Genomic DNA, 20,999 nt, shown 5'->3' with positions numbered 1-20,999 from the left:
CTGAGTTTTGCTATGGGGCCTTATGATTTCTATGTACACCCTTGGCAGGGGCGTAGCTAAACAGCTTGGGCCCCCCTTCCCTCAAACCTTCGTGCTGCATGAGGCAAAAATTGAAACTGCACCCCCCCCCGTCCTCCATACTAAATTCTTAACCTAACCCCTTCTGTCCAGCCAGAGGTGTAACTTGCATACACTTTCTATAATACCAGTGTCTTCTTATGTGGCACAAGGGTCTTTGGGCCCCTCAGGCTCCTGGGCCCGGTAGCGACTGTTACCTCTGCACCCACTATAGCTACACCCCTGCCCCTGGCTGTACAGCCAAAATCGGCATGTAGCCCTAGCCTAAGTTAGATGCTTCTTCCCTAGATACTTCTTCCTTTTGGTGATGTTACTATTGACAAACATATCCCAGCATTCCTAGTTTTTCAAATAGTTTAACAAAAATGGCATGTGGTTCTCTATTGAGTATCAGTTTGGGTGCGGGCTCTGTTCTGTCTGACACGTTTCTGATAGACTGTTAAATAGGGTTTACCAGAAGGGAGAACAATCACAGTGCCTTATTTGGTAACAGAGAAATAACCCCCATGGGAGGTGTGAAGTTTACATAGGCCATGGACGTATCCCTCGCTGGTGAAGCACTTTTACTGTGAGTTCAGGGATACAGAATAGCTCTGCACAGAAGAGGATAATATATGCTCGTCTTTTAATGAATATTTTTCTGTTTATAGAGAATCCCATGGAAGTAAGTTAATATTGTTTGCAAGCCGTTGTTGATACAACATTCATATCAGTTGTTACTGTAACACATCTCTTAAAAAGTACATCATTTATAACTTTAATTGTAATAAAGCCTAAGTGTACCTGGACACCTTCAATAGTTGTCCGCTTGTTAGGAGACAACCATCTCTCTCCATACAAATACATGTGCGGTTCTGCCAAGTGTCTATGTGTTTTCAATAGGGGAGAGGAGAAACCAGACATCCAGGGGAGAACAAAAGGATTGGGGCTTGAAAGTCATCTGTTAGGATAGAGTCAGAAGGACCTCAAAGATGTTAGATTGTTGACTGGTCCCACCAAAAATGTTACTTTCAGCCCCAAGTAGCCTAAAGTATATGGAGGCCGTTCATTGTGGTATCTGTTTACACACAGCTTAATTAGTGATAAAGTCCTTGAAGTTTTTTTTTTTCACAACCACTTGTCAACTTGTCTGGGTGACTACCATATGTGAATGTAGCTAGATGTACAGAAGTGACAGAAGTGGTCACAGGAACCTCTGTCTACTTACTAATACAGGTTTATCTTAGATCCCTCCTACAAGGGGGAAAGAAAGTTATATATAAGACGATTGAAAAAGAAATTGCATTGGTTCAGGATATAAAATAAACAAGACATAGGGAGCAAATGTGGAAGATTTTAAATACTGTGTTATCTATCTATAGAGATGGAAGGTGAGACGTTTTGTAGACCATGAGATAAGACAGTCACAGTAATGTAATTATACCAGAATTGAGTAACTGTATGTACGGATGTAGCAGGATTAACACACATGCTTTATGAGACATGTTATCTTAACTAAATGCGTTAAACAATTGCTTTTCAATGGCTTTTGTTTCAAGATATCGCGATGAGTTAAGAAATTTGAGTTAAGAGTGTGTGTGTGTTACCCCTGCTACATCTGTATTTTGACTTTTTCAGGCTAAACAGGATGATTTACATTAATTCTGAATAACGGAAGTGTACATCCAGTGGGTACTGGGTCCCAGAACAATTATGACACATTTGGGTTGTGAAACAGTAACACCCTAAAAGCAGGATATACAGGATATACAGTATGTATATTGTGCATAGATCTGAATATCTAAACAGGATTTATTTGCTTTTTAATTGGATTTATTTAATTTATTTGCATTTACATGGTTTTGTATCATGACTAAAATGCCACTTTTTTTTCTAGGAAACAAAGGAAATTGTGGCAATTAAAAAATTTAAAGACAGCGAAGGTATGTACCATTTTGGATCTCACTTTTTAATCTAGTGTTAATTAGATTGCATTTTCAGTCTTGAATGGATGTGCTACTGGATGTGTTACATCTAAAAGGTTAACAAAGTTTGTAAAATCAGTTTTGAATACCTTGAGGGGTGTAGTTTCTAAAATGGGGTCATTTTGGGTGGTTTCTATTATGTAAGCCTCACAAAGTGACTGAACTGGTCCCTAAAAGTAGGTTTTGAAAGTTTTCAGAAAAATTTCAAGATTTGCTTCTAAACGTCCCCAAAAATAAAATGGCATTCACAGAATGATCCAACATGAAGTAGACTTATGGGGAATGTAAAGTAATAACTATTTTTAGAGTTATTACTATCTATTATAAAAGTAGAGAAATTACAATTTGGAAATTTGCAACTTCTTCCAAACTATTGGTAAATTTGGTATTTTTTTATGAATAAAAATGAATTTTTTTGACTCAATTTTGCCACTATCATGAAGTACAATATGTGACGAGAAAACAATCTCAGAATGGCTTGGCTAAGTAAAAGCGTTTTAAAGTTATTACCACATAAAGTGACAGTTGTCAGATTTGCAAAAAATTGCCTGGTCCTTAAGGTGAAAAATGGAAAGGTCCTTAAGGTGTTAAGTCCACTAACAGAGGGACTGCTGCCTTGCGGGACCTTCGATGATATCACGATGGGCGGGGTTGTGGTCCGAGTGGGCTGGGGTTATGGGCGGAAAATGGGGAGTTTCGGTGCCATCATTAAAGATCTTTTAGCTTTTAGGATGATAGAAGGATCAATTAGCCGCGGCCAATATTTAGAATAGCTTACTAAGAGGTTAATATAAGTTGAACTGTATCGTATACCTTGCAGGACCTTCAGTGACATCATCAAAGGTCCTATAGATAGATAGTTAGATAGACGGATCAAATAACTATTGCCAATATTTATAATAGCCTAATAAGAGTTTAATATAAGCTTAATGCAAGCTTAATATCATTTTATTTTTAAACATATTAAACTTAATTAAATTACTGCCGCTTTATCGGATCTAAAAGAATAAAAGGGGATTTGAATGGGCAGTATTTTAGGTGTGGTTTGGGTGGGATTGTGGGTGGGGTTATTGGTGGAAAAGGGGGGTGGTCACCTGTCACTTTGAGTTAGGCGAGAAGTACAGCGTTATACTACGGTTTTTAATTGAAATACTTACTTTGCATATATTTAACTATTCAAAAGCTACAATTAAATCTTTTAAAATGCATCATTATTAGACAAATAGCTAACTGTTTTTGTTCATGGTCCTCTGAATTGAGTCACCTGACCTATGTGAACCTTATACCTGCCATGATATGTATGTTATATGCATATACATCTGGAATATTCCTGTGGTTGCCTTACATTGAAGCATTCTGTTATATGTGTAATTTTCTTCTTCCCACTAAATGTAATTGCACTAAATGACATATGTGGAGGCACCAAACAATGACCATTAATTGCACTGTGTGTGAGTGAAATTCAAACAGCTGCTTGTGGAGGTGTTTGAACTCTTTACATGTGGTTGGAGCCTGGACAATGCAAGTCAAGTCAAAGCAAGCAAAAGTGGTTTTATTTTCTTATTAACTAAAATATTCTTTGAACAAATACAAATGTTGCACATTCTGTACAACACATGATAGTGCTCCTCAAGTTTTTTTTTTGCATTTTTTGTTTTGTTACCCAGATTTTGTTAAATATAACAGTAATTAAGTTCAATGTCTGTGTAAATGCATCTGATTTATTAATCTTAATATTTTTTATTTTATTATTGATTGTTACATAACAACATCAGGGTACTCAGACCCTAAAACATTATCACTAGGGATAAGCGAATCGACTTTGGATGAAACATCTGAAGTCGATTCGCATAAAACTTCGTTCTAATACTGTACAGGCAGGAGCTCTGTACAGTATTAGAATGTATTAGCTCAGATGAGCCGAAGTTATTGCATAGCGAAGTGTCTTCATAAATTAATTTGTACAGTAAAAAAGTGTGACTTACAAAAGAGGTCTGCAGACCTCGAAACAATGTCTCATATAAATGGGGTACATTTCAGCACATCATTAAACCATCAATAAAGTCCAATGTCAGCTTAAAAATAAAGTGAAAAAAGGAAAAGAAATGTAACCCCCCCCCGCCCCCCAATACTTGTGCCAGTGCTCATCCAATTACCCACTAAGGGGTATCCTGTTTAAGAGTCTCTCTGCCCATGTCTGATATCAATATCCTGTAGGAGAAGCCCACCCAGTCTCCCCCTCATCTGCTCCACCAAATACCACTCTGTCAAAGAGACATATATGTAACAATAAGGCCCCTTTCACACGGGCGAGTATTCCGCTCGAGTGCAATGCGTGATGTGAACGCATTGCACCCGCACTGAATCCTGACCCATTCATTTCTATGGGGCTGTGCACACGAGCGGTGATTTTCACGCATCACTTGTGCTTTGCATGAAAATCGCAGCATGCTCTATATTGTGCGTTTTCCACGCAACGCAGGCCCCATAGAAGTGAATGGGGCTGCGTGAAAATCGCAAGCATCCACAAGCAAGTGCGGATGCGGTGCGATTTTCACCCACGGTTGCTAGGAGATGATCGGGATGGAGACCCGATCATTATTATTTTCCCTTATAACATGGTTATAAGGGAAAATAATAGCATTCTGAATACAGAATGCATAGTACAATAGCGCTGGAGGGGTTAAAAAAATAAATAAATAATAATTTAACTCACCTTAATCCACTTGATCGCGCAGCCCGGCTTCTCTTCTGTCTTCTTTGCTGTGTGCAGGAAAAGGACCTGTGGTGACATCACTCCGGTCATCACATGATCCATCACCATGGTAAAAGATCATGTGACGGACCATGTGATGACCGGAGTGACGTCACCACAGGTCCTTTTCCTGCACACAGCAAAGTAGAAGACAGAAGAGAAGCCGGGCTGCGCGATCAAGTGGATTAAGGTGAGTTAAATTATTTTTTACTTAGTTTTTACCCCCACCAGTGCTATTGTACTATGCATTCTGTATTCAGAATGCTATTATTTTCCCTTATAACCATGTTATAAGGGAAAATAATACAATATACAGAACACTGATCCCAAGCCCGAACTTCTGTGAAGAAGTTCGGGTTTGGGTACCAAACATGCCGATTTTTCTCAGTGGCGTGCTAAATGCATTACAATGTTTTGCACTCGCGCTGAAAAATCGCGCATGTTCCCGAAACGCACCGACACCTTTTCCCGCAACGCCCGTGTGAAAGAGGCCTAAAGCTGCTCCATTTCTGAAAAAGCCTCTTTGTATGTCTACCTTTGTATCTGAGCGCTCAATATGTAACAATTTTTTCAGTTGTTCCACAATAGTGGGTATTGTAGGCCGTTGCTAGGGCTGGTGTCACCCGGTGCGGTAGAAAATGGTGTCACCCCCCCGAAGCAATAATTTTTTAGTCATATAACCAAAAATATGTTATATAATGTGGTACATAATGTGGGCAAAATATACCTAATTACATAACATTCCCAATGCATAAACTTATTTTTATGTGAAAAATGGCTATTTTACATTTTTTTAAGTGATAAACTTTGCTGCCCGGTGGGGTACCATAATAAAAATGCCAGGGTACACCCCCTGGCACCAAAGAGTATCACTAATACAAATGTAAAATAGCCTTTTTTCACATAAAAATAAGTTTATTTATTGCGAATGTTATGTAATTAGGTATATTTTGCCCACATTATGTACTGTGGGACTCTTTATTTATTACATATAAATATAGGGTACACGTACTGTGCAGTAAAAATATTGCTATTGCCAAAGTCAGAAGGTAGGCAGGCTGGCAGCTCCAACAGACCTCCGATGCGGCGCTTGCAGGAGTGTCACTGTACGGGCCTGCACCTGTGCACTAGATACTCCGATGCTTCTGCCAGTAATCGGGAAACCAGTGCGCAGGCGCGGACATCCGGATCCTCGGCATAGGCGCGGGATTTGGCCACTGGAGGAGGAGGACAAGCTGAAGACACTGGGCGGGCCGCCTATGTGAGTGAGTCACTGCTGTCACGTGGACGTAACCAGGGCAGGTGCAAGGATTTTTTGGCAACACAAGCGAAGCTACATCTCAGCGACTTCCCCCCCGCCCCCGCCCGCAGCTCACCTGGTCCTGGTTCTGTCTGCAGCAGCTGGCTTCTCCTCTGTGTGGTCCTGGTATCTTCGCTCTGCTTCAATCGCTGGTTTGAGGACTGTACTTTTTGCCCTATAAGACGCACATAGGTTTTAGAGGAGTATAATAAGAAACAATATTTTCCATTATACCTCAGGTCAGACCACCAATCAGACCCCCAATGTTAATCATACCTCAGATCAACCCCCATATCAGACGTGAGCCCCCATCCATCATGCCCCTCATGTCAGCCATCATGCCCTCATGTCACCCCCCCATATCAGCCGTCAGCACCCCATCCATCATGCCCATGACAGCCGTCAGCCGTCAGCCCCCATCCATCATGCCCCCCATGTCAGCTGTCAGCCCCCCATCCATTATGGAGTCTGCACCATCAGGGGGGGTGACATGATGAGGGACAATGTTGGAGTCTGTGCCAAATTGGGGGGGGGGTGATGTCACCCCCCCTTCCCCATGGCACAGACTCCAACATTGTCCCTCCCTTCATCATTGTCCCGGGTCCCCTCATCATGTCATCCCCTCCTCCCCCCCATGGGTGGCACATTTCTTTTCTTCCCCTCCAGGCTCCATGGCACAGACATGTTGTACATTTTGTCCCCCATCTCTTTTCTCCCCCTCTTTGTTACAATACAGTGCCCCCCCCCCTCCAATCAACTCAGCAGCTCCTCTGGGCTGAGAATGATCAGTAGTACTTTACCTGATATATCACTGGGGTCTGGCTGGAGTGGGGTCGGGTCCTGGCTGGCTCCAGTCTCAGCCTTAAGTTGTCTTCTCCAGAGTCCAGCAGGGTCGGCCAACAAGTCGTGCCTCACTCAGTCTTCTCTGTGTTCTGCTGCTGCCAGCCTGGAGAGGCAGCTTTTACAGGCCACAGCAGAGCAGCTCCGCCTCCCTCCATCCAGAGTCCTCCAGATAGTGCGCAGGCGCTGCCGTCCGCCGCGGCCCCACTGACGGACTCAGTCACGCCTCCTTGGGCCTGAGCGCCGCACGCACTGCACGGCACACACGTAGGCTGGCCAGACAAGACAGTAGCAGCCGCCAGCCAGACCTACGTAGGTGATTAATTAAATTATTTAACACATTTAAATTGCACTGCAGTAAGTCAGTCCGGTGGCCGGTGGGGGCGGGTGACACCCCATTGTAGCAGCCGCCAGCCAGACCTACCTAGGTGATGAATTTAACACATTTAAATTGCACTGCAGTAAGTCAGTTCGGCGGCTGGTGGGGGCGGGTGACACCCCATCAGACTGGTGTCACCCGGTGCGGCCCGCACCCCCCTTGCAACGCCACTGTTTTAGGCATCTCCGTTAGCAGCCACCTCTGCAATATACATCTTTTGGTCACCATACAAATCGAGTGGAACAAACGGGGAAGAGACCTCCCCGAACTCTCCCCCTCCTCAAAATGAAATAAAAAGAGTTGGGGGGTTAATTCTACTCTCTGCCCCATCTCTTTCTGACCATCCTCGCCATTCCCTCCCAGAGCTGCTTGCTCTTTGGACATGTCCAGAGCCCATGATTAAGGTCTGTATAACTCTTGCCACATTTAGGACAGTTTGTTATACGGTCAGGTCTATCTGGATGTGGGGTATATTAAAACCAAAGATGGCTCTGTGTATAATTCGTAATTGAGTATCCCTCCAAGCTTCATTTAGAATACGACTTCCATCCTTTTTGTATTTTCTGATCAATTTTCCCATCTCCTAGCTGTTCAGCCCAGTTTTTGTATTCCCACTGCCTTTCCCCTTGGGTTCTTTCCTTTTGCATTCTATAATAAACAGAAGAGACTGACACCTTACCCCCTCCCAGTTCCAGAATTCTATATAGGGTGTTTTGGTTCACTTCTTTGTGTACTACTACTAGGTTCGATGTAATAGCTGCTTTAAGCTGGGCAAGTTGGATAGTCTAGAAGGGGCGTAAAACAAATTTAGCTCTTCACCATAGAGCCATCTGGGTTCCGAGTCATGAAGCAGGTGTCTTACTTGTGTGATCCCTTTAGATCTCCACTCGGCAAATAGGCTATTTGTATGTCCATGCATGAACTCTGCATTATTCCATAATAGAAGATGTTTAGATATTCTGCAACAAACAGGAAATAGTAGCAGCACACCACTATATGCACTAAGATTGAGTAAACAGGTGAATATGTGAACAGGGTCAAATACATGACGCCACAAAGTATAATAGTATATAGTCACTGCAAAGGCAGTGGAGAAGTTCTTAGCGCATATTATTGATCAAAAATATGTCGGGCCCACCTACCAGACGGCAAGGTAGCTTCTCATCAGGTGGGGACCTACTCTAACATGGAGGGTCCAGCTCCATTGTTTCTCTGATTAAAAGCACCAAGGGGTGGGGGATGGGCGAGGAGTGCCTTGGTGCTTTTAATCAGAGAAACAATGGAGCTGGACCCTCCATGTTAGAGTAGGTCCCCACCTGATGAGAAGCTACCTTGCCGTCTGGTAGGTGGGCCCGACATATTTTTAAACAATAATATGCGCTAAGAACTTCTCCACTGCCTTTGCAGTGACTATATACTATTATACTTTGTGGCGTCATGTATTTGACCCTGTTCACATATTCACCTGTTTACTCAATCTTAGTGCATATAGTGGTGTGCTGCTACTATTTCCTGTTTGCTGTATTATTGCCAGGTAGCTTGCACCTGCGTTTTAACTTAGGAGGTGCTGTTCTATTGCTTGGTTTATAGATATTCTGCAAGATACCCAGTACCATCTCCTGAGTATTCTCCACGTTGTTATAGTATCTTTTATAAGTATAGACTGTTTGATCCACACAGGAATGCACTGCAACCTAGCATGTAAGAGTGCCACTAAGGACCAGGGAGCACAGAAACCTTTTTCCAAGGACAAAGCCGAGTGATAACTACATTCCCTCCACATCTGTGACTCGTCCCCCATGGTGTTTACTTTGCATGAAAAGTACTTCACTTTTTGTATAGTTGATTCGGAGTCCTGAAAAGAACCCAAAGGCACTTAATGCGTGCATCACTTTGGCCATATCTTTAATAGGGTCCGCCATGAATAATGCTATATCGTCAGCAAATAGTGCTAGCTGCAATTTCTGCTTACCCACTGCCAGTCCTTCAAAGAAATCTGGCGAGTCCAGGTATCTGGCCAGTGACTCTTTTGCCAGATCAAACAGTAATGGGGACATAGGGCATTCTTGCCTGGTACACTTCTGTAAGGGAAAAGGGTCAGACAAACATCCTGAAGTACATATCCTAACCTTAGGGTTCATGTATAGACCTTTAAGAAAGATTTGGAATAAAGCTTTAAAAGCCATGGTGTCTCAAGACCAGATCTAACCATTTCCAACTAACATTGTAAAACGCTTTTTCAGCATCTAATGTTACAATAGCTGAGTTTCTCCCCAGATAGGCCGGTGATCTTGCGACCGACAGCGGCAGCAGTACCTTGCGAATATTAGTGACTGACGATCTACCCTTAACAAATCCCACCTGTCTAGTGGAGACCAACGTGGGAAAAATATCTGCTAGCCTATTGGCCATTGGCCAGTAATTTGGAAACTATTTTCAAATCCTGATTTATCAATGAGATTTGCCTATATGAAGATGGGTCTTCAGGATCCTTCCCCTCCTTGTGTATTAAGGTAATGAAGGCTGTATTTATGTGGTCAGATAGTGTGTTCCCTTCCACAATGGAAGTGAATAGAGTGGTTAGTACTGGGACTATCTTAGCACTCATTGCTTTATAAAAGTCAGAAGAATATACATCTGAACCTGGAGCCTTTCCGGACGGAAAGGACTTTATAGTTGCCTGGATCTCTATTGCTGTTATTGGGGCATTCAGAGAAGCAAGCTGTTCATCGGTAATCTTAGGCAACGACAGTGCATCCAATAATGTTTTCTCTCCCTTTCATCTCCCCCCCCTCCCTAAGTAAAACCTAGCCGTATAGTCACTCAGTATGCCATTTATATGTTTGGGTCTGTGCGCCTTGGTCCCATCCCCCCTCCTCATACTGTTAATATGCGTCATCGGGCACCTACCCCTCACAAGCGAAGCCAGTAGTCTCCCCGATTTATGTCCAAACTTATGTAACTCAGCTTTAAGTAGAGCCCTCCCTATATTTTCCTTCCTGTCGGCCCATATGTCAAAGTTTCTCTGGGCCGAAACCCATTTCTCTTTAGTGACCTGGGTGACCTGGGTCTGAGCCGAGAGAAAGTTCACATACGCCGTTCTCAAAACATTACTCACCTTCTCGAAATTCGCCCTTGCTAGCTTCTTTATAGCCGAAACATATGCCATTAGGCGCCCTCTCAGGACAGCTTTTGCTGTTTCCCAGAACAGTGCGGGTGAGTGGATATGTTCCATGTTACAATCTACATACTCCATCCACCATTCCTGCATTATTTTTATAAAGTCCTCTTCTTGCAACAGAAAATTTAGGAACTTCCACATAAAGTCTCTGCATCTAGGGTGTTGATCTTCAAGGTCGGGGCGAGTGGTCTGATATGTCCATATCCCCAATAGCTATGTCTGATACTTTCTGGAGAGCCGCTGTAGACAAGAATATATAGTCTATGCGGGACCAAGTATTATGTGCATGCGAGTAATGTGTGGATTCCTGCCCCTGAGGATGATGTAATCTCCAGCTATCTTTTAGGGACAGTGTGGTTACAAAGTCTGCTAAGCTATCCTGGCTGCCTTTTTTTTTTTTTTATCAGATAATTTTTATTAACTGTTTTTTCCCAATGTACATAAACAAACGGGAAAAAAAAACATCCCATCAAAGAATACATGAATGGGTATATACATTTCTATTGGACATTTAGAAAATTATCGAGACACTCTCATATATCACATCCAACTTTTGATACACAAAGTACATGATACAGGAGAATAACCCTTCATCTGCAGTATATAATAACATTGCATAAACCACCCCACTCCCTCCCACCCACCCCCAACCAGCGATGAGACGGGCACCACCCCACCAAATAAGGTATAATATGACAGAGCACCAAGAAGAATTGTCCCGCCCATGTGCATGTTGTGACTCTTGGGAGCCGCATGCAGTTGCCCGCGGTCTGGGTGTTTTGTCAACCGCAGCTGGGGGCTGTTAGTTTGCCCCTAGTGCGGTTGCCACGGACAACAGGTGTTTGTTGGCAGTGTAGCAGCCTGAGCTGGTTGCTAGGCGTCTCACTGTTGATGCGTGCGGTTGCCTCTGGCTATGTGTGTGTGTATGTATGCACTTTCTATGTCTGGTGTGCACAAGGTTTATGTATGTGTGCACTGTGACACTTCTCTTCACTTGTGGCTGCCCGTGGCAACGTGTGTGTGTTGTGTACATGTGGTGGCAGTGTCTCGGCCTTTTGGCTGTTTCCCAGGACATGGTTGCCACGCATGTCGTTGCCTGCGGTAACAGCTGCAGTGTGATAGTTGATTGTACACTTCCCCTTTTAAGTGGCAGTCTTCCCTTGCCTGGTGTAGGAAGGGTTAACTCCCTTCTTAGTGTGTGAACACTGGGTGTGTCTGTGTGTGGGTGTGGCCACTTGGGGCTATTTAGTTCCTGCTGGATGCCAGACTCTGAGGGGTACTTCAGCCATGGTTAGCTGGAGTGATCCTCCTGGTTATATACCATCTGCCAGTGAGGGCCACCCTTTTGGTCATAAACTTATGTTAGACATTATTGTTCTTATTTTATTATATGTCTAGTGGTGTCTCTATCGTTATTGCAGCGTATGGTCCTGGGTTCCTGTGTGATGTGTGGTGTGTGCTGTGTCCGTTTGTGTTCTTGTGGACAGCAGCACTCGTGCATGGGTTCCAGGCTGCGTGTCTGTGGCAGGTACGTGCGATACTAGTTTTACTTACCTGCCATTGCCATATGCTGTATTTGTTCCCCTTACCTTTGCAGTCTGGCCAGTGAGACTCCTGTTGCTCCGTGTCTAGGAGGAACAGGTCATCTTACCCTGCTCCTAGTCCAGGGCCATCCTGAGGGCTAGTAGGAATCTGAGGTTCCAGAGTATGAGCCCTCCTACCATCAGGGTCGGCTCATACGGCTAGGAGACAGGGTCAGAATTAGGGATGTGTTAGGAGGTGACCTGCTCCCTGATTCCTGTCCTGGCCTAGCAGCTATGCTTCATATTGACATCGCACAGCTGAGGGTTTCCCCCATCCTCAGCCGTGACAAGAATATTGCCAACTCTCTACCCATATGTTCCACACCCGTCCTGTCTAAGATAAGCCATTCATTAAGCACCTTTTCTCCAGATCGCCTACCCCACTTCCCCATCCCCGTTCCCGTCTCATGTATGTATGCCTGTTCTAAAATCACACATATCTCTGAGGTCACTCCTCCCACCACATCCAAAAGATCCATATGTCAGGCTATATTACCATGGTCCTATACGCTACCCATTTGTCCCAAATTTTGGTAAACTTGTCCAAACATTGCCTTTTGGTATATACACTTTTTTCCAGGCAAAGGATTTTGGCCATTCTATTCAAAAATTCAGCCCTAGATGGTGGCTGGGGTCTAAGCCTGTATTTAACAATTCATTTCCTGGCCTGGAAGAGCAGACGATGCACTCCCAGTCGTGAATTCTGGTTTTTAATGTCCAATATTCCCAACACACATGCCCTCGGACCAGGCAGGAACGCAATATGATATGCTTCCTTAACACAAGTGAGCACCTGTCCAAAAGGTCCTAAGCTCAGTACACTCCCAGAACATGTGTATCAGGGACGCCAGACTCTCCCCACATCTAGGGCAGGAGGCATCGTTCCTAACCCTGATCTTGAACAGAAAGGATGGAGTCCGATACAACCGGTGGACAAGAAACAATTTGGACATTCGCTGGCCCTCACACAATGATAACTGAGGTGTCAGTGCAAGTACTGCTTTCCATTGTTCCTCTGAGATAGAACCAACCTACCCCTCCCATTTTTGTTTGACCACTAAGAAATCATGTTTCGCAAATTTCACAAACAAGTTCCTATATATGGATGATATTAATCCACTTGAGGAGTCACTAGTGAGAATCTGTTGTAGCGATGGGACTGTTGTGCATGTAAGCGACACCAACTTTGCCTGAGCCTGGAATGCGTGTCGTAACTGCAAAAATTGATAAAAGGCAGTACGGGAGAGTGCAAACTCATCTCTGAATTGCTCAAATAATTTAAACACGCCATCTCTTTGCAGCTGACACAAAAACCTCACACCCTTCCGTTTCCAAGGTGAAAACCCTTCCAGGCGAAATATTTCAGATAACTGAAGATTCCTCCATAGAGGAGTGGCCTGAGTGAAGCCCCGCATCGACAGCAAGTCATGACACCTATGCCAAACCTTATGTATTAAGTTAAGTGTAGGATGTCCCATCAACTTATCGAAGAGACCGCTATGTTCCAATAGGACTACTGGGGAGTCATTTTCTATGATGTGTGCTATTAACCGCTCAGATGCGTTATCTCCCGGAGTTCTCCCCCAACCCCTCAGCTGTTCCATTTTTTAAGCCATATCAGGCTTCCAAGCAGCCTTTGTATTCTAAAAAAGATCCGTTGTGGAATCCACACAGAGGAGTTATGTAGAACATACATAAGCTTTGGCATAAGAACCATTTTAAGGAGATTACTCCTACCTATTTCAGACATTGGTAGTTGACACCACGCATTGATTTTTTCAGACATTTTGTTCAGGAATGGATCTATATTATTTTTCACGTAATGCCCAATGTTTGATGAAACTACGATTCCCAAATACTTGAAGTTGTGGGAAACCTGCAGCTGGGTGGACAAGAGCAGAGGCCAGCAGGGACTGGGTCTAACTGAAAACAGAACGGATTTGTCCCAATTTATGCAGAGACCAGACCTGTGTCCAAAATCCTATTATGGGGCCCAAAGGCCCCTCCACATCTTCCACATATATGAGCATGCAGGGGCGTAGCTAGAAATGACTGGGCCCCATAGCAAAAAAAAATTATGGGCCCCCTCCCGGATCTCCCACCCCCACACACCTCTCGGACCTCGCCGCCACATCCGCAGCTCCTCATGCACTTGCGACGGTTACGCGTAGGACTGAGCACAGACAGTTAGTCACTGGCAACGCATTTGTGCCAGTGTAGGAAATGTATGAATCTAAATGTCTGTGTATTAAAGAAAATTGTTAAATTGTACAGGGGTCTGTAACACAAGAAGGTGAAAGTACATATCGTGGGGTGTGTATGTGTATTAGACAGAAGGTAGGGATATGTATCTTGTGTAGTTTGGGTATTAGGGAGAGTAAGGGGTATATACAGTATCTAGTGCTGATACACGTGTAGGTGAAGAGCCGCTTTGACATAATTCCTCTGTTTCATATTATAAGCTTTCAGAACTTACAGTTCTGAAGACTCAGGGGTGCTGGCAGGCTTGGCCTCAGGGGTGCTGGCTCGCTTGGCCGGGCAGAAGGAGTTTGGGAGACTGTGAGGTCTTTTTTCTCCAAGCTGCTCCGGAAAAAAAATATTTTTCATTATACCTCAGGTCAGACCACCAATCAGACCCCCAATGTTAATCAGACCTCAGCTAACAGCCCCAATAAGATCCCCAGTGTTAATAAGACCCCAATAAAACCTCAGATCACACCTCAGCTCATACCCCAATATGAATGACCCCCAATCAGACCTCAGATAAGAGCCCTCAGTAGCCTCATAGCAGCCCCAAGTAGCCTCTCCATCAGCCCCGAATAGCCTCTCCATCAGCCCCCAGTAGCCTCTCCATCAGCCCCCAGTAGCCTCTCCATCAGCCCCCGGTAGCCTCTCCATCAGCCCCCAGTAGCCTCTCCATCAGCCCCCCAGTGCCTCTCACCAGACCCCAGTACCATCTCCATCAGCCCCCAGTGCGCCCTCCCCGGTATTAAAATCATTCATTGGTGCGCAGTGTGCCCCCTGCCCTCCCCTGTATTAAAATCATTCATTGGTGGGCAGTGTGCCCCCCTGCCCCCCCGGTATTAAAATCATTGGTGGGCAGTGTGCCCCTCCCTGTATTAAAATCATTCATTGGTGGGCAGTGTGCCCCCCCTGTATTAAAATCATTCATTGGTGGGCAGTGTGCCCCCCCCCTGTATTAAAATCATTCATTGATGGGCAGTGTGCCCCCCCTCCCCTGTATTAAAATCATTCATTGGTGGGCAGTGTGCCCCCCCCCCCCTCCCCTTAATTAAAATCATTCATTGGTGGGCAGTGTGCCACCCCTCCCCTGTATTAAAATCATTCATTGGTGGGCAGTGTGCCCCCCCTCCCTGTATTAAAATCATTTATTGGTGGGCAGTGTGCCCCCTCTCCCCTGTATTAAAATCATTCATTGGTGGGCAGTGTGCCCCCCCCCTCCCCTGTATTAAAATCATTAATTGGTGTGCCTCCCCTCCCCCCTTCGGTATCAAAATCAGTGGTGTCAGCGGCAGTTACTCTGCAGCATACTTACATCATTACATGTGCTGTGGCCCCCTGGCGCTCTTTCTTCTTGTAACGCGTCACAGGTCTGTGAGGCGCATTACTTATGCTTATAGCAATGCGCCGCACAGACCTGTGTCGAGTTACAAGAAGGAGGAGCGCCCGGCGGCCACAGCGCATGATGTAAGTATGACTAACTGACCATGGCAGCCAGGAATTCAGTAGCATCCTGGCTGCCATGGTAACCGATCGGAGCCCCAACATTACACTGCTGGGACTCCGATCGGAACTGCCGCTAATGAGGAGAGGGGGGGCCCCGATCGCACTGCCACTTGAATTATTTTTTTTTTATCCTCAGCCGGCATCCCGGGCCCCCAGTGGCGTAGGGCCCCATAGCCATTGCTATGGCTGCTATGGCGATCCCCACGCCACTGTGAGCATGTCATCTGCATACAGGGACATGCGTTCCTCTCTGGCTCCCATGGGGAATCCCACTATTCTATCTGAAGATCGGAGTAAGCATGCAAGTGACTCAATTGCAATGGCAAATAGAAGGGGGGACAGCGGGCATCCCTGACTGGTGCCTCTTCCCAGCTCAAAGACTTCTGATGTACCACCATTAGCTCTGATCCTAGCTTTGGGACCACAGTATAATAGTTGGACCCAAGATATATAGGTGTTCCCAAATCCCATGACTCGCAGCACCTCCCATAAATCTTTCCATTCAACACTATCAAAGGCTTTGGCAGCATCTAGGAATAATATGGCCCGAGCTCCTGCTGATTCCGCCTCTGAATATTAAGAAATAGCTGTTGAAGGTTAATCGAGGTAGATTTATCAGGCATAAAACCAGCTTGATCACTATATATAGATAACTGTTTGTAACCTATTCGCTAGGACCTTTGCTAGTATTTTAACATCAGAAGTTAGTAAGAAGATTGGTCTATATGATTTGGGGAGAGTCGGGTCCTTCCCAGGCTTTGGCAATACTACTATTATTGCCTCTTTCATAGAAGTGGGTAGTTCACCTTTTTGAGGGGAGTCATTAAATACAGATAACAACTGTGGTAATAATAGAGTGCTATATTTTTTTAAAAACTCTGCCGGTAAATCATCCATCCCGGGGGCTTTTTCATTTGGGAATAATTTAAGCACCACCTCTAGTTCTTTCAATGAGATAGGTTGATCTAAATAGACCGCATGTTCCACTGAAAGGCTCGGGGTATGGATCCCAGTAAGGTAGTCTGCAATATTTTGGGAGCCTGCTCCTGACTGGATTGATATAACTTTTTGTAGTACGTTTGGAATACCGCCAAAATATCCGTATCTGTCGTAACCAAAGATCCATCAGGACCTTGGATGGACAAGATTTTTGATGGTCCATCCTGTGCCCGAACGACCCTGGTCAGTAGTCTGCCAGAACTCTCTCCAGCCTCAAAGTATTTTTGCTTAAGGAAAAAGTGTCTATTATCGGCGGTAAGAAGTAGATGTTCCTTTAAGTCTGTCTGTGTCGTCACCAACGCCGCCTCATGCTTACTAGAAGGGTGTTCAACAAATCTCTTTTCTGTTTCTGTGACTAGGTCCTGGAGCCATTTTTGAGTTTCCCTGGACCTTGTTTTATGGCGGATGTATCCGCTGGATGTATAAACTGCTGATAAATGCCTTGCATGCATCCCACACTACTCCCATAGGTGCCGTCCCTGTATTGTTAGTAAAGAATTCCCGGATCTCCTCCGTGATACCCCCCCCCCCATCCACCAGCTGCAGCCAAAAAGGGTTAAGCCTCCACGTGCCAACTCTAAAAGGTCTACTTACACCCAACTGGAGCACCACCTGTATAGGGGAATGGTCGGACAAGCTTCTCGGCAGGTAGGCAGCATTCACCACTAAAGACAACATATCTGGGGATCCTATAGCCAGGTCAATTCTAGAGAGTGAGTGATGAGAGCTTGAAAAACAGGAGAACCGGCGTATATTCAGATTCCTCACTCGCCATATATCATGTAGATCCAGCTCTCTTAGTACATTGGCAAAATTAGTGTCTCTATCCACACCCGACCCACCCATCCTGTCCAACTTTGCAGATGGACAAGTATTAAAGTCACCTACTATTAGGATGAAACATGGAGGAAGCTCCTCAACATAGGCCATTATCTCCTTCAACACATCGCCACTATAGGGGGGAGGAATATATACCGCCACTAGGACAAAGCATGAGTGATAACAGGCACAATGCAGGCACACATATCTACCCATAGGATCTATACGTGACGAGTGACAAATAAATGATAGAGATCTGTGCACAAGAATACTCACCCTCATGGGATGAGTGGAAAGTGTGGAGTGATAAGAGTGACCCACCCATGGTTTGTGCAGCAAATGAGTAGAGGTGGGGATCAGGTGTGTCTCCGACAGGCAGATCACAGCAGGTTGATAATGCTGCAGTGCCAAGAATACCGCAGCACGTTTTGTTGCCTCACCCAATCCCCTAACGTTCCATCCTACAATTTTAGGTTTATCAGCCATAGTCTGCATGGTAATAAGTTATGTCAGGAGAAATATCTCGTGAACTCTGGTGCTCCGGGCATTGGTACAAATATAATAAGACAAGAGAAAACAGGAAAAAACAAGGAGAAAACAAAATCAATATATTGCACTTGGGCACGACCCTCGACCCGGGCAGGATCCACTAGAGTCTCGAGAACTTGTAGGAGACATATTCATTTAGTGTTTGCTGAAGCTTAAAGAGAGCGTTCATTGGTTTCCACCCACTATCCCGTATCCATCGGTGTTTCGAATATATAGACTGCGCCACCACTCGCAGCTTGGCCGGATACAACATAGAGTAGGAAATCTGTAATTCCCGAAGACGGCGTTTCACATCCTGGAACTTCACTCTTCTGCGCTGAACCTCAGCGGAAAAGTCCAGAAAAAAAGATACTTTATTTCCATTAATTAGAAGATCAGGTTGATCTCTGGCTTTCTTGAGAATATTATCTCTGTCCCTGAAGTGCAATAACTTCATCAAGATTGGACGAGGTGGGCCCCAGGTGGCGGAGCACGGAATGGCACCCTATATGCTCTTTCAATAGCAAACACACGTGACAGGGAGTCCTTGCCAGATTTAAGGGTCAGCCAATCTTCAAAAAACACCACTGGGTCAGGTCCCTCAGCCTCTTCAGGGACCCCAATCACCCTGTGATTATTTCTTCGCGACCTATTCTCTAGGTTGTTGTTTTTTTACATCAATAAAGACAGATTATGAATAGTTCTGCCGAGGTCTCTCTTCACTGGGGGTAGCTGATCCTCAATAGTGCTCACTCTGTTTTCCACCTCTTTAATTCTCCCATTCACCTGCCTTAGGTCCTGCCTGATGAGGGAGACTTTTTCTTGTAAGCTGCCCATATTGGTATTTAGAATATGTAGTGAGCTGCGGCAGTGTTTCACAACATAAGGTTTCACAGCCCTAGGCTGGGTTCACACCTGAGCGTTTTACAGCGCGTTCCTACGCGCTGTAAAACGCTCAACAGGCAAGAACCAATGATTCCCTATGGGAATGGTTCTCACCTGAGCGTTTTACAGCGCGTACGAACGTGCTGTAAAACGCCCTACCCCCCAAGAAGTACAGGAGTTTCTTTGTCCTCTCACATGCCCGGCCAGGTGTAGTGTCGCGCGTTCCCGTACATAGAATTCCGGGAACGCGCGACAATGGACGTTCGCTTGCACAGGAGCCGCGTATGTGAGACGCCCGTAGAATCGCGCATACAGAGCGCTCCATCCAGTACGCTCAGGTGTGAACCCAGCGTTAAAGATATCCTTGATAGTGGGCTCATCTCCAGGTGCAGCAAATTTCTCCAACTCCATGGGTGTAGCTAGTGCTTCAGATGGTGGGGTGGCTGCCTGCATATCTTGCCCCCCTGTTACTTTCGGCGCTGCCATTTCGGAGGCCATATTGGCCCGTATAGAACTTCCAGCAGGGGGCTGGTATGGACTCCCCTAAGAGGTATAAAGGATTGGGGACTGGTGGGGTCGGAGGGGGCACTGATGAAGAAGGGGGCACTGATGATGAACGTGCATATCTACCCAGGCTGGCTTCGACCTTCACGGCCCGCACCTCCGCCGCGGTGCCATCTTGCCTCGGTGTTGCCGGAGTCCCAACCTCTCTTTGCTCCTTCGCCTTCTTGCCGTTGCATGTCATGTCGGCACCAGAGGGATCCGTGCATTATAGGGAGGCCGCCCGTCTGTACTGAGGAATATTGGCACTGCAGACTGAGGTTTCTACTGGATAGTAGCGAAGCAGGATGGGAGCCTCTCAGCGCTGTGTCCGCTCACATGCCCGGCCAGGCCACACCCTATCCTAGCTGCCCTTAGTTCTATCATGCCTTCTGACTTCCTGCATGTTCATAACCAGATTAAAGTCCCTACTGACTATTTTGGTCAGATGCATGTTTTGTAGTATTCCGGGGCACAGAGAGCATATACATTATATAAACTGAAATCCCCAAAAGGCCCAGAAATATGTATCCGCAACATCCTCCCTGCTTTGTCTGCTTCCACTGAATGTACAACATGAGAGAGGTGTCGACCTATGAGTATCAGTAACCCCGCCTTTCGTTCTACTGCTGCGTAACCGTATACTGATCCAACCCACATCTTCTCCATTCTATGATAGTCTTCCTTCGGAAGATGGGTCTCCTGGAGGAGTGCCATATTTGCCTTCAACCTTTTAAGGTGTCGCAAGACTTTCATGCCCTTGTTCGGAGAGCGCAACCCCTTAACGTTCCAAGAGATAATTCTCATAGTCTACCTCTGCAAGAAGATACATGTCCCAACCTAGCATTTGGGCTAAGCAAAGCTCTATACAAGAAACGTCTATTAGCAAGGTCTTACCTCCCAGCGCAGCAACTCCCCTGCTACTCAGTACCCATGACATGCCACAGTGACACCCCAAAACATGAGGAAACCAAAACTTTAAAAAACAGCAACTTAGACATATCTCCAGACATGACTTCTTTTTTTCTGGTATTTGCAGCAGAACCTTGTCGCATCAGTAGTAAAGCAATTTTACCTCCTTAACCGGAACCTAGAAAAGTGTCCCTGTGACTTTCCAATGCAAAGTCTCTGTTTACTAGAAGCCCATGGATATGTTTCTCCAATTGCGCCTCAGTCTAAAGCTTGATATCACTTTCCTTTTGGCAGTCTTGAGGTGTTTCCCATTGAGAGGCCGTTGTGTTTTTGGCGATCTCTGAGACTTAGATGACGACCCCGAAGGAATACGGTCCCATTCCCTACGCCTAGATGACATATCAGTAGAGGTCATCTGTGGTTCAGTGGCCCCTTCCTCACTTTCTCTTCCTTCTGGGAGCAGTAAATAGGCCTCTGCTTCTCTCGGGT

The 20,999-nt window shown here is 45.3% G+C and overlaps 1 protein-coding gene across 5 annotated transcripts in view; it reads left to right on the top strand.

Annotated features, from left to right (window-relative positions):
* CDKL5 (cyclin dependent kinase like 5) overlaps nt 1-20,999 on the top strand; it is a 398,517-nt gene that overhangs the window by 215,129 nt on the left and 162,389 nt on the right. For all 5 annotated transcript variants that reach the window (XM_040423700.1, XM_040423696.1, XM_040423698.1 and 2 more), the window contains exon 5: nt 1,955-2,000. In XM_040423700.1, the coding sequence (XP_040279634.1) occupies nt 1,955-2,000 (46 nt within the window). The remainder of the gene's footprint in view (nt 1-1,954; nt 2,001-20,999) is intronic.

Source organism: Bufo bufo, chromosome 3 (assembly GCF_905171765.1).
Source record: "Bufo bufo chromosome 3, aBufBuf1.1, whole genome shotgun sequence".
Taxonomy (NCBI): domain Eukaryota; kingdom Metazoa; phylum Chordata; class Amphibia; order Anura; family Bufonidae; genus Bufo; species Bufo bufo.
The sequence above is the reverse complement of the archived record's forward strand: the minus strand, read 5'-3'. Positions and strand labels throughout refer to the sequence as shown.